This window comes from Photinus pyralis, unplaced genomic scaffold (genome assembly GCF_008802855.1).
Source record: "Photinus pyralis isolate 1611_PpyrPB1 unplaced genomic scaffold, Ppyr1.3 Ppyr1.4_LG3b, whole genome shotgun sequence".
NCBI lineage: Eukaryota > Metazoa > Arthropoda > Insecta > Coleoptera > Lampyridae > Photinus > Photinus pyralis.
The window spans coordinates 14,736,707-14,749,833 of record NW_022170510.1 but is presented as its reverse complement, the minus strand read 5'-3'; the positions used below and the strand labels follow the sequence as shown (position 1 = coordinate 14,749,833).

General features: G+C 38.0%; 1 protein-coding gene across 2 annotated transcripts; it reads left to right on the top strand.

Moving 5' to 3' along the window:
• Positions 1-2,838: 2,838 nt before the first annotated feature.
• On the top strand, positions 2,839-6,714 carry LOC116166298. Of its 2 annotated transcripts, none has more exons than XM_031481218.1 (3): positions 2,839-3,007; positions 4,238-4,329; positions 4,492-6,714. In XM_031481218.1, the coding sequence occupies exons 2-3, from the start codon at positions 4,273-4,275 to the stop codon at positions 6,286-6,288; spliced, it is 1,854 nt and encodes a 617-aa protein (XP_031337078.1). In that variant the 5' UTR covers positions 2,839-3,007; positions 4,238-4,272; the 3' UTR covers positions 6,289-6,714. The 2 variants fall into 2 exon arrangements, with proteins under 2 accessions (XP_031337078.1, XP_031337079.1); XM_031481219.1 differs by having other exon boundaries at positions 2,839-3,013.
• Positions 6,715-13,127: the final 6,413 nt, after the last annotated feature.

Below are 13,127 nucleotides of genomic sequence, written 5' to 3'. Positions count from 1 at the left end.
GCATCTTTTAATTGTGGTAAACTTTAAACTCTAGGTACAGTTTTTTCTGTAAAATGTACAGGAGGACAGGATATTGCATAAAACTAATTTCCCATGTTAAATCCCTATGTTCCTACTTACCGTGCACCACCCGGTATATAAACCTGTTTCAGGATAAATTGAATCAAATGGCAGCAACTTGTTGGTGCATTTTTTGCATTGTTTGCCATTTTTGAGGAATGGGTAATTTTATCTAATTTTTACGTTACTTTTTGCATTTTTTGGAGTTTTAGTGTGTTTTACTTTGAATGGCGTAGTTCCGGGTATCTGCAGGGGCTTTAAGGGCTGCTCCGACGTTGTGTGCAATCCTAGGTCCAAAAGAAAAACAAGATACGAAGCATCGTATACGTTTTCAGTAGGGGAATTTTTTGATACTTAGCTCGCATTCGGAAACGCAACTTTGAATGCGGCTCATAATCAAAAGCACTGATCGTTGAACTCGTAGGATTTGATTGAAGAAGATTTGCGCCGTTTCTTTTCGAGTTAGACGAGGTACAGACGGACGGACAAAACCATCACATAAGGGAAATTTCTTTCAAAAAATTCCTCTAAAACACTTGAAAACTCTAATATTCTATTTTCATGTAGGTAACGTGTTGAAAGGCACTCTGATTCTCAAAGGTCTAGTTCTAAAAATAGATCAGTGGTTTCGCCTGCCGCTGTGTACAGATCGAGCTTCACCGTTTCTGTGTAATCTGTGCTTTTTGAAATTTGAACTCTACTGATGTATTAGAATATTTTTCATTGTATTTATACTTAGTGCTTTTGCCTTAGACCTGTAATTTTAATAATAATTTTCTGAAGAAATAATAGAAATAGAAATGAAGATGTTTTTCGATAACCCGAAATTCATTAAGTAGAGGGCCCCCTACAAATATTAGCCCAGAGCCCCCTGAGGCCTCGATCCGCCCCTGCCTAAAACCTCCATTATAAGTTAAATGCATATTTAGTTAACGTTTTCTTGGAACGTGCTTGAGTCATCCACAAACGTATGCCCACTCTAAGGGATTACATTTCTTTGGGGTGCGGTAAGTGAGTACCTTACGTTACGACTTACATACCTAGTTTCTATGACTGGCCTGCAGAGGGTGGAAATGGACCACCAATGAAATTCCTGTCTTATCTTACCTAATTACTTCTTAACATAATTTTGCGGTCTTATTCAGTTTCATCAATAAATGTATTTGTTATTTAAAATGTCATTTTATTAAGTTTTTGCCATTTCTGCGAGATTTTAAGTCATAATTGCATTTTTTATTTTGCATTTACGCTGATTTTTAACGTCATTAAAATCCTAGCCCTAGACGACTAACGAAGGTTTTATAATTGAAGTGGTGGTCAGGATATTCTTCGTTCAATTGCTGAAAACAGGACCTAGTGGACTATGACCATGTACCATCTTCTAAACGTGTTGCGCTACGCCATTAATATGAACGCGTCATGATCAGGCAATTCTCGATTCTAACTAAAAACGGGCTTATGTAATCTCTATAAAGGGTTTTCTTTCACTACGTACCTCTGTAAAATGTTACAGGAGCTTTGAAGAGAACTATTTGTGCAAGGTTCATGGTATAGACACAAGGAAATAGAAACACACGTAAAAAAACCGACGAAAATGGATTGTAGTACCGTGATTTGTGTATTAGGGGAAAACCATGACCGCCAACGCCTAAAATTTTAAGCGCCAAATTCAAACTATCTGCAGATATTTTGAATCACACTGTACTTTTACGTGCACTTCAAGTGTGGCCTGTGGACCCGCGAAACGATATCAACAAAAACATAAAACTGTTTAAAGTACCACAAAAATTACAGCCCTCGTAATAGACAGATTGTTATGAAAGTCAGTTTCCTTAAAGTTTTGTATTTTCTGTGACGCGAACGGGCGCCATTAAAGGGTGGCTCGTGGTCCCTGTAATTTTTAAATACAACCAAACAAGGAAACAAGAATATGAAGTACCATAAAATATAGACAAATCGCTATATAATAGCATAGTGTAAGTTACACTAAGATAATAGTGAGCTTTTATTTTTTTAAAAAACTTGGAATTTTGGAAACGGGGAGGGGTTCACTTAAAAGGTGGCTTCTGGATCTTGTAAAAAAAGCAAACAAGGAAAAAACGCTCACAATAGACAAATCGTTATCTAAACGTATTTTTGTTTACTGATCTTACAACCTCGTCCAAAGCTTGCGTAGAAAACGAGCAAAAATGGATCTGTTAAGGGTTCTTGGGATTGGAGGTGATGGAAAACACGAAAAAGCGCCTTTACAATTCAGTAGACAGATAGGTAAATGAAAACATGCATTGTCAGTAAAATAAAATCTAATAGGGCCCCGAGCTCTTACAAGTTCCGGTTCTACTGAAGTTATTCTTCGCGAAGAAGTCGTGATAGAATGCAACCTTTCTTTCTTTTGCGGTTTTTTATGATAAACATTAAAAAGCAAATAAAGTTATCCGTTCTAATTTAATTAAAGTAAAAGTTTTCAATTTGGGCGACATCCCATCATAGATTTGGTAAAACGCTTTCCCTTGTAGACGCAAATGTCAACATCGGCGAAATGGCGACAAGTTGCGAAATGAACAGGAAACAATAGGAACCGGTACTGAAAGTGACTACGTACGAAATTCAAAATTGGAAAAAACATACACCCCAAGTTTTGTTGTCGTATCCGGGCTGACAAATCTTTAGGAAACTTCACACTTCATGTCCCACCTGCGATTCCGTCCTTATGTAGGGGGGCTAACTTTCACATCTATATAAAACCTACAAATGTTTTTAATACAGGTTATTACTTACTTGTAAAACATTTACTCGGTTGTGGAAGTAGGAGCTACATTTTTTATTTACTGCTTCATTGTAGATTAGTTTACCATGTGCTAGTGAGTGCGAAAGAGCAAATAAGGATATTATAGTGGTGCAGTGTTTGAAGTTTTTTTTTTTTAACAGCAAGAGGATTCTTAAACAAGTACGTGTAAGGATTACCTATACAAAAATAATTAATTTTGTAAACAAACAAATTCGGAAAGTTACAGTTTCTTTTTTGCGGTTCTTCCGGTTGCACTTGACATATGCCCTCAACGGTCTTTACTTCCGTTAAGAACACGCGCTAAAACTAACCGGCTATTTTTTTCAAATTTGATTTTAAACATTGCCGCGTTAAAGGTAAATTCTATTGCCTGTGATTGGGAACGTTTGTTAAAAGGAAAGCAAGCCAGTGTGTCAATGGTTCTATGCACACGCGCACCTGTTGCAGCGTGGATACTTTCTCGTGACAGACTCCGTTTGTAACATAATCATCTCCGAAATTTACATACGCTACTGAACCAAGTTTGTAGAACTGGAACTTGAGCGGAAATTTGAGCGAACCATCGCGCATTAAAAAAGAGAAAACTGGATAACGAACGGTTCAGCTCTCTTCCAGAAAACAATAGAAAGAGAAACGCTAATTACATTGCAACAATAATGCACTGCCACCATTGAAAGTACGTCTCCATATCGCCCATTGTTAATTCAGAATTGCACGTCAGCACCATGACCGAATAAAGAAAACCAACTCTTTTTGGTACTATGGCAAGGAATTACTTTCGTCCACGAAAAACAAACTCATATTTTGTAAACCGAATTAAAATTCAACCGCTTAAGGTGATAATCATCGTAAAAGCATGAGCTACTTTCTAGATACGGATTATTTATGTCGGTCGGCTATGAGAAATAAAATATCGGATAGGTACCATCGAGTGGTACCGCTTCGGTATCTGCGTTTATCCTACTATTGGAACGACTGCAAATCACTGATAAGAACGACAAGGTCGCGCATCTGCTAATTAAACGGAAGTAGGCCAGTAGTAGCAATATGTAAAGCGTTCCGCTATCACTGTACACGCATTGTACTTCCGTTTCTTCGTTGCCGGCGTTCCGCGCCATCGCTAATCGTTTGTGTCGTTGGGAGGAGGGCACAATTTCCGAAAACTGTAACCTGTAATTTTACACCAAAAATAATAGATCGGTTTATTCGTATCTGTTCTATTAAAATGCACGAAGCATTTGCAAGGTAGGCCGCTGAACCGCATCGCTGAGTATGTTAGTGGGTCACAATACATCAAGTGTAGAAACGCGCGACGTGGTGAGACCAAGTTTCTGGTCGCACCTTTAACACATCTGTCTAAGATACAAACTGTCATTATTGTAATTTCAGAATCTACACAAACGATCTCGAGCACTGGTAGCGCCATGACCAAATCCGCGGGCTTACCTTTAAGCGCTCTTCTGGCCGTGTTCATAATAAGGGTAAGTTATTTAACAATTTTTGATATCAAAAATTTCTTCACTTCAACCCGCATGCGAAGTTTGTAGGTAAACGATTCTCATGGTACCTGCACCGCTTCTAACAATGTATTACGAAACAAATATTATTTTGCAACGTAATGAGCTCAAATTTTTACTTCCTAGGTAATCAACGGCGATGCTCCACTATCCGATTCGGCATCCCTCCCTGTCGAGCACAGAGCGGTGTACGGACCCCCGTTGTCGGGTCCCGGATATTCCCCACCCGCGATATTACAAGGTGGTGGAATTAACGCGGACGATCCGTGGCCCTTGGCTACTCCAGATATGCCACAAATTAAACATCTTCAAGTGCAATGCGAAAAAACTCACATGCGCGTCAACATCGAATTCGACCGCCCTTTCTACGGAATGATCTTCTCAAAGGGCTTTTACAGTGACCAACACTGCGTGCATTTGAAATCGGGAACCGGACATCTTAGTGCGACGTTCGAAATATTCCTCAACAGTTGCGGAATGTCATCCTCTGCGAACCACAACGCCGCCAGTTACGGTGGGGCCACTCCGAGCGGCAGCTTTGTGGAAAACACAATAATAATCCAGTACGACCCGTACGTGCAAGAAGTGTGGGATCAAGCTCGCAAACTCAGATGTACGTGGTACGACTTTTACGAAAAAGCGGTCACCTTTCGACCTTTCCAAGTCGACATGTTACACGCAGTCACCGCAAACTTTCTTGGAGACAACTTGCAATGTTGGATGCAAATACAAGTAGGAAAAGGGCCGTGGGCCTCGGAGGTTTCAGGAATCGTCAAAATTGGACAGACCATGACCATGGTGCTAGCTATTAAGGACGATGAAAACAAATTCGATATGTTAGTAAGAAATTGCGTGGCTCACGATGGCAAACGTGCCCCGATACAGCTAGTCGACCAATATGGGTGCGTTGTTAGACCAAAGATTATGAGCAAGTTTCAGAAAATCAAAAACTTTGGACCTTCCGCTTCGGTGGTTTCGTTCGCGTATTTTCAAGCATTTAAGTTCCCAGATTCAATGAACGTGCACTTCCAATGTGTCATTCAGGTTTGTCGTTACAATTGTCCCGAGCCAAAGTGTGGAGGGCATGGACTAGCTTTACTGGGCGATTATGGTCAACCGGCGTTAAACAACCTGTTAGGTGCTGGAGACTTTGGTGTACACGGTGGTGGTTTAGCTGCTGAATACGGCGCACCGACATTACAGGAGTACGGAGTTCCGCCAGCCTTTCCAGATCCGCGCCATCCGTCTGGACCTACAGGTGCATATTCAGAACAAAACGCAGAAGTAGTTCCGCCTCCTCAGGCACAATCTTCAGTTTCTTCTTCTACATCTCTTCCACTCAATCCATCCTCGTCAGATCCACAAATTGCTTCCCAGGGTAGCAATGAAATACACTTGCCTCCTCCGCCGTTGTCCGTACACCATGGGGCGTATAATACTATTAAAAGGAAGAGCAGCATCGTTGGCGAGTTGGAGGGTAATTTGGCAACCCTAGGCGGACGCCCTAGGTCTGTTGAAAATTTACCCATGGAGCTTCAGGGAGTGAGAAGACGTCGCAGCCCGGATGTAATCCACGTTGTAACGACGAGGATTTATAAAAGAGAGGCTCAAGAAATGACTGACGTAAATACAAGCAGAACAATTCAAGTGGTTGCACCGGGAGACGTCAACTTCGCTTTAAATGCGGCGTCTAGCAACGAAACCGTGGTCATACAGTCCGCAACTTCTGCAGATCCTGAAACGATTTGTATGTCAGTTCCAAGTTTTGTAGCCGGATTAGTGATGTTACTCCTTGTGCTAATTGTTGCGAGTTTAGTGGCCGCATTTTTATTCGTAAGGGTGCGGGCAATTGACCGTAAAGGAGCAACTGCTTTTGTTAGTGCTAGAGGATATGACTCGGAATTTGTGAAAGTGGCTAATTGATGCTATTCGCGCAGTGCACTTCGGAGATCCAAAGAAATAGGCGAGCAATGCGGGGCTCGCCTCGTACGTAATATCATGTCACATATCTCGATTATTTAATTATTAACAATTCATCCCTTCTAAACAATCAGCTTGTGATCACTCTCGTAATCGTTACATTATTTATTTTAAGTTATTCTTTTATTTATACGTCATGTTGAACATGTGTCGGTACCTATGCTTCACAATTTTCACATGATTACTCGAAATTACGGCGAAAAAAAATATTTATTGAAAGTACGTCAGCTCGTGAAACATGTATCCGGTCATTCGATATTCCATCTTCTGCCATTGTGGAGCGAGAACTAGTCTCATAATTAAGATGTAGACCACTTATGTAAATAAATGTGTATGAGAATACTCAAAATAAAACTAATTTAACTACCATTGGTACACAGCATTACCATTACCACAGAGTATTTTTAGTCCATAGTATTACTTATACATTTTATCTTTACAAACGATCGTATCAAAGCAACATAACTTATAAGTAGATCAATCAATCAAACAGTCAATATGCAAAGTTATTGTAATAGGTGACATTCCCTTGGAAAAATGCATTAAAAGTTGTTCTTGCAGAATATTAGGCAAAAAAGATTTTTTTATTGTTTTTTTTTCTGTTTTATATACTATGTATGTAGCTATAAAGAAAACTAAACTATTGATATACCAATAGTAGTAAGCAAAAATAAAGAAAGAAGGATTTGATTCTTTAGACGAAAAGCGCATGTAGTTCAATTATATCTTTCTCCTTTGATCAGTTTACCTATAGGGTTGAAAGGATAGCTAGGTAAATGGAAGATGTTCAAAGGATACCGATAAGGGTTGATAACGCCAAACGTGTCAGAACACCTTCGCACACGTACCATCATGTTTTTTTACGGACTTATCGTCGTATGTGAAAAACCACTCAATATATGAATATGAGTTTGTTCATAGGATAGGGTAAGTAGATCATCTGTAGAAAGGGATATTTCTTTGATATTATTTCCAATCAGGTAGATTTGTCAAAGATACGCGGTTACTAAATGGAACACTTTTTAATGACCAATGTATGTACATTTGCAGAAATTTAGAAATTCTTTCCAATACACGTATTTTAACATTTTTTTCTTGGGCACGCGTGTATTATAGGCAACTAAACTATCACGGCACGCAGCCAGGGCTCTTTTCATTCTTATGGCAAATGGGTAGACCACCAACAACACAGAACCCTAGGTATATTTTCTATCCTTTCCAGTTTTGCACATTTTCTTCATTTATTGTTAAACACAATAGTCCCTGTATTACAGAGCTGGGCAGAATACTTCCAAAAAGTATTCGAATACTTTGAAAAGTATTTCATTAACTTACATTGAAAAGTATTCGAATACAGTAAAAAGCATTCAAATACTTGTCACTCAAATAGGTACATTAAAAATTTAAAATAGTATACTTACTCTGATAAAAGTCTTAATACTACTTAAAAAATCAAGTTATACTTTGTATAAGGTTAGCTTTCTTTATATTTATATTGTTATATACAAATTTAAGGGGAGTAAAAGCGTAGGTATTATTATTATACAGGGTGACAATTTGAAAACTTACCACCCCCCATATCTTAGTAAATAAACGAGATATTTAAAAAAATCAAAATCCGTTTCGGTAATTCCGAGGGGGAATCACAATGACATAGTTGGCGACGCACCCCCTCACACCCCCTGCGCCCTAGCCACCCCAACTTTTAAATCTTAAATAGGGACTCCCCATGTGTGATACGTCATTGGAAAGCTCTGAAAAAATGCTTTCCAACCATACCAAATAGCATTACATTTATGTTAGTAATTATCGTGCAAATCAAAAAATAAACATGGAAAATCGTATTTAACTTGAACTTCCAAAGCCGACTTGACAGCAACTCATTTTTGATCGCCAGTTATAATCTATTCTCAAACTCTTGTCGAACCTTTCCAATGTTGGTTTTGCAATATTTCGACATTCTTGAATTATTCTCTGTCTTAGTTCGTCTATGTTCGCCAGTTGCGTTTTAAATACGACAGATTTCAAATGTATCATATTAGTTTATTTTTTGATTTGCACGATAATTACTAACCTAAATGTAATGCTATTTGGTATGGTTGGAAAGCATTTTTTTCAGAGCTTTCCAACGACGTATCACACATGGGGGGTCACTATTTAAGATTTAAAAGTTGGGGTGGCTGGGGCGCAGGGGGTTGGAGGGGGTGCGTCGCAAACTATGTCATTGTGATTCCCCCTCCGAATTACCGAAACGGATTTTGATTTTTTTAAATATCTCGTTTATTTACTAAGATATGGGGGGTGGTAAGTTTTCAAATTGTCACCCTGTATAGGAGGTACCTACCAGGACCTTTCTTATACCAGTTATATCCTTAAGAATACGTGTACCAGTTTTCAAAGCGTCGTGCACATGATACGTACGCCTTTCTGAAATTAATCCTAGCGCTTTTGGAACAGATCCATTTGTGACCATCCGTTTGTCCGTGTGCATGATAGTTTAGAAACGTGCGATCGCTTTGAAAATTGGTACACATGGTCTTAAGGATATAAGAAAGGTCCCTATTGTTTTTAAGTTACGTAGACTATCGAGTCAAAAAGTTTCACTCCAGGATCGTTCGGTATTCAGTTGTATCGGATTTTTATATTTCATTTTGTGACAATGGAAACTTTCCCTAAACATTTCTAAATTGTTCTCAAATATTTGAATAACAGAAGTACTGCGTTTTTTTGAGGCCGGAAAAAAATTGTCTGAGATCGACCGGGAAAAAACATTTTCTTATAGAATGTGGCCTGTAGAATCCATAATTTCAAACAGTTCCAAGATTGGGCTACTAGTTCAAAAGTTACAGCCCTTTGAATTTTCTTTCGTAATTGGTTTCTAGTCTATAACTTTTGATTGAGAAGTCTGATCGAAAAAGTACAAATTGTTTTGGATTCTACGCACCAAAATTAATAAGAAAAAGTGTTTTCCCGAGAAATTTTGGTGCAGTCGATTTTTGGTAAAAAAGGAATGCCTTTTTTTGAGGCCCGAAAAAAAATTGTCTCATATCGACCGAAGAAAAAAAATTTTCTTATAGAATGTGGCCTGTAGAATCCATAATTTCAAACAATTCCAAGATTGGGCTAGTAGATCAAAAGTTACAGCCCTTTGAATTTTCTTTTGAATTTGGTTTCTAGTCCATAACTTTTGATTGAGAAGTCCAATCGAAAAAGTACGAATTGTTTTGGATTCTACCCACCAAAATTCATAAGAAAAAGTGTTTTCCCGAGAAATTTTGGAGTAGTCGATTTTTGGAAAAAAGGAAGGTTAAGTACTACTATGCGAAGTATTCGAATACTAAATATTTGTGAAAGTATTTGAGTTACTGCTTCCATAAAAGTATTTAATTACAAAGTATTTGAATACTTTAAAGGATTTGAATACTAAAAAGTATTTACAAAATCGAATACTGCCCAGCTCTGCCTGTATAATATACAAAGACTAATTATTGTAACATTGTTGTAACGCACCCGACTATTCCAGAATGTTCTAGAACAAAACGTCATATTTCTTGGAAAGATAATGTCACATCAAAAAAACCGATTTTTGGGACCTTTGATCTTCAATATCTGAAGACGCGGACACGAGATTTTATGAGACTTTTGAGACAACTTTCAAAGTGCCAAAACAAAGGTCCGTATAGCTTATTCTCTCATTCCGAGGCGAAACACTAATATGACTGGACTATATTTCGTATACGTATAATTATAACAATGTATTAATTCGGTAATATCCTTCACATTACGCAAGTATTAACAAGCATTATTAACGGATAATTACACGAGTACACCTTGAAAATAAAATCCACAAGTAAAGATACTAGGTAGATTTCCATAAATTCAAATTTGCATATCTATCTCATTTTTATTTTTACAAACTGTGCTGGAAGCGGCAATTTTACCATCAATCGATTTTTAATTGCTGGTTTTTTTTCTTGTGAAGCGTGCACGTGGTGATATACAATTCTGTTATCGAAGGGTAGGGATTCGGGAACTTGAGCTCAAAACGTTGTTGCTGAATTCAAAGCGTTTTTATCACTCGTGCAAGAAAACGTGACATATATACGTGTTACAACAATTACCATATAATAGAAATTTAACTAAAACTAATAACTCGTCGTTTTGCACATCTTAAAAGTAGCAAGCTTCACGCTAAAGGGAACAGGGTGTACCTAAAAAATAAGCGACGCGTTATTCAGTTAAAAGAGCCAAATTAAATGAATTAATCAAACAACTCTCCGTTGAAATTGCCAAGGAAACAAGCCCCAGGGTAATGCCTCACTCGATGTTTTGTGTCATATGGAACGTTCCACGCAATACACTGTATTGCTGTACATTTTTCTATGAAACAAAAAGCTCCCACAAAATTAATCACACTACGTAAGTTTATCATTTATGCAATTGCACAAGATTTTCCTCATTTAATCCCGCAATTCAATTGTTGCCCTTGTTTTTCTCGTATTTGAATATAAACAAGTTCATACGGTGCTAAAAAGAGCCTCAGGGTGCATGGATCAGTTGCCAAAGTTTAAAGTTTCTGCTCTGGTGTAATGAGTTGAAAAATCGACTGAGGAGACACAAATGCTGGTGCATAATTTTGACTTTTGTAAATACACATACTTCAACTTGCCTCACCGTTTGCAAGCACTGGGATCTCCATTCATCGATGAGGCAGCAGTAAATCTTCAAGTCCCCAAGGTTTTCCTTTGAATTAGAAGATTTTACGTTGTATAAAAGCTTCCCACTCGTTCCAGGTGCGACTCTATATGCACTCTCTCTCACAAGTAAAACACCAAAGGCAAAAGATCTTACGTTCCCCTCTACAAAACGGCTTTACCTTTTAGAAAATTCGCCCATGCCATGGAGGAAACGCCGGATTACCCAACCAGGCCAGTGTATTCGGATAAGAACTTCCAAAAATTGAAATTTCTTTCATCAATTTCTCGGCTTCTGGTCATTATAAATATCGGGGACATATTCCAAAATCTCAATTTAAGCGGGTTTCTAATGAAACCACTCACGACTTAATCGGATGTTGCTTTCTGCAACTCATGTTAATTACATATACTTACTTAAATAGGCGAGATGAAATTTCTAAATTCGTACTTCTAATTAAACCCGATTGTCTCTTGGAGTTTCCCAGGTTGCCAAAAGATCTGTTAGCAAACTGATACCGGCGTAAGCTGCATGGTCTTGCAGCTTTAATGCTCATTTTTATGAAATACGAATACGATATCGGATATCGGATATCAGGTTTTGTATTTTCCCGCTTAGATTTTTCCGTGACAATAATGAATGTAGTTCCTAGACGGGCATATTACGCTACCCTCAACTAGGTGGCAGCATATTCCGGTACGTCTTTTTACATCATAATGAGTTGGCACGAACCGGTTTGGTTACTATCTGCATTATACTATGCTATAATCGACCCAGAGTAATCAATGGTAATACTACGTCAAAAGTGTATGGTCTTATCGCCGGCAGCGTCGTATCAATTGTGCAGAGTGAGATGTGCGGCGGTATGGTATGGTCGCCGGCCGGTGATAAGGAATTTCCAATTTTGGCGAAAATATATGCACGAACCAGAGATTTTACACGTGTTAGGATGTGGAACTGAAAAGATTTTTTTACGGATAATGCAACCTTAGTTATTACATTAAAATCGCCTACCTTCCGGCTTGCCGTCGCGACGGTTGGTGGTTTCTCATTTCTTACTGTTGCACGATCGCGGAGTTAGCGCTTTTTGGAAGAGAGAGAGAGAGAGAGGTTGATGGTAAATGATCTTCAATTCCCAATCAATATATTGATCCAGGCGAAATGCGCGCGATTCTTTTTGGATAAAATAAGGTTGTCTCATTACAAAGCGCTCGGAGAAAGCCAGAGTGGCCAAACGGTGAAAGGGTTGGACAAAGCGCTTGGAAAAATGGAGTCGCGAAATTAAATGATTCATAATATAAACTTCAGTTTTATGCCCAACACTAATTTATTCTCTACGGCGACAGTTTTAGAGAGCGGCAAATTTGGCCCAAAAATGTTTATCTTCCAGAAATAAAAAAAAAACATTATAGCAGGTATAGGGTGAGCTTTTTTCCGTTTTGACTGTGGGTGTCTTGTAAACCGTAAGAGATACAAAATCGCTTAAATAAGCATAAGTTATGCAGAATTGTATTCTGATTAATTTTCCCTTTCAAAGTCTCTTGTAGCTTTACAAATAGCGAAGTTATGACCAGAAAAACAGAAAAATGTTATTTACGAGAACGCGCTATCAAAGAAATCAAAAAATAACTTTAACAAACCCTTAGTGATTTTTCCTGTTTTCTGACGATGCCAAAATTAAACCTTCATGACTTGTGGGTTTCGAGTCAACCACATCAACTTTCTTATTCCTTATGGACGGCATATTGGATTTTTACATCAAATAGAGAAAAAATTACAAAATCAGACACACCAAATACTCTATATTTCATTCTGAAATTAATTTTGAATGTTTGTATTGAAGTTTACAATGTATTTCTTATGCCACAATTCCATGGCCGTGTTGATGGAGACTAGGTATGCCGGACAATAAACAAAAAATGTTCAATAATTTTAAGCAATCCATCGAATTATTGGTATAAGAAATACGTTGTAAACTTCAACGCAAAAATTTAAGATCAATTTCCGAATGAAATCCTAAGTATTTGGTATCTTCAATTTTATAATTTTTTTCTCTATATCTAGTGGCATAATCCCATATGACATCC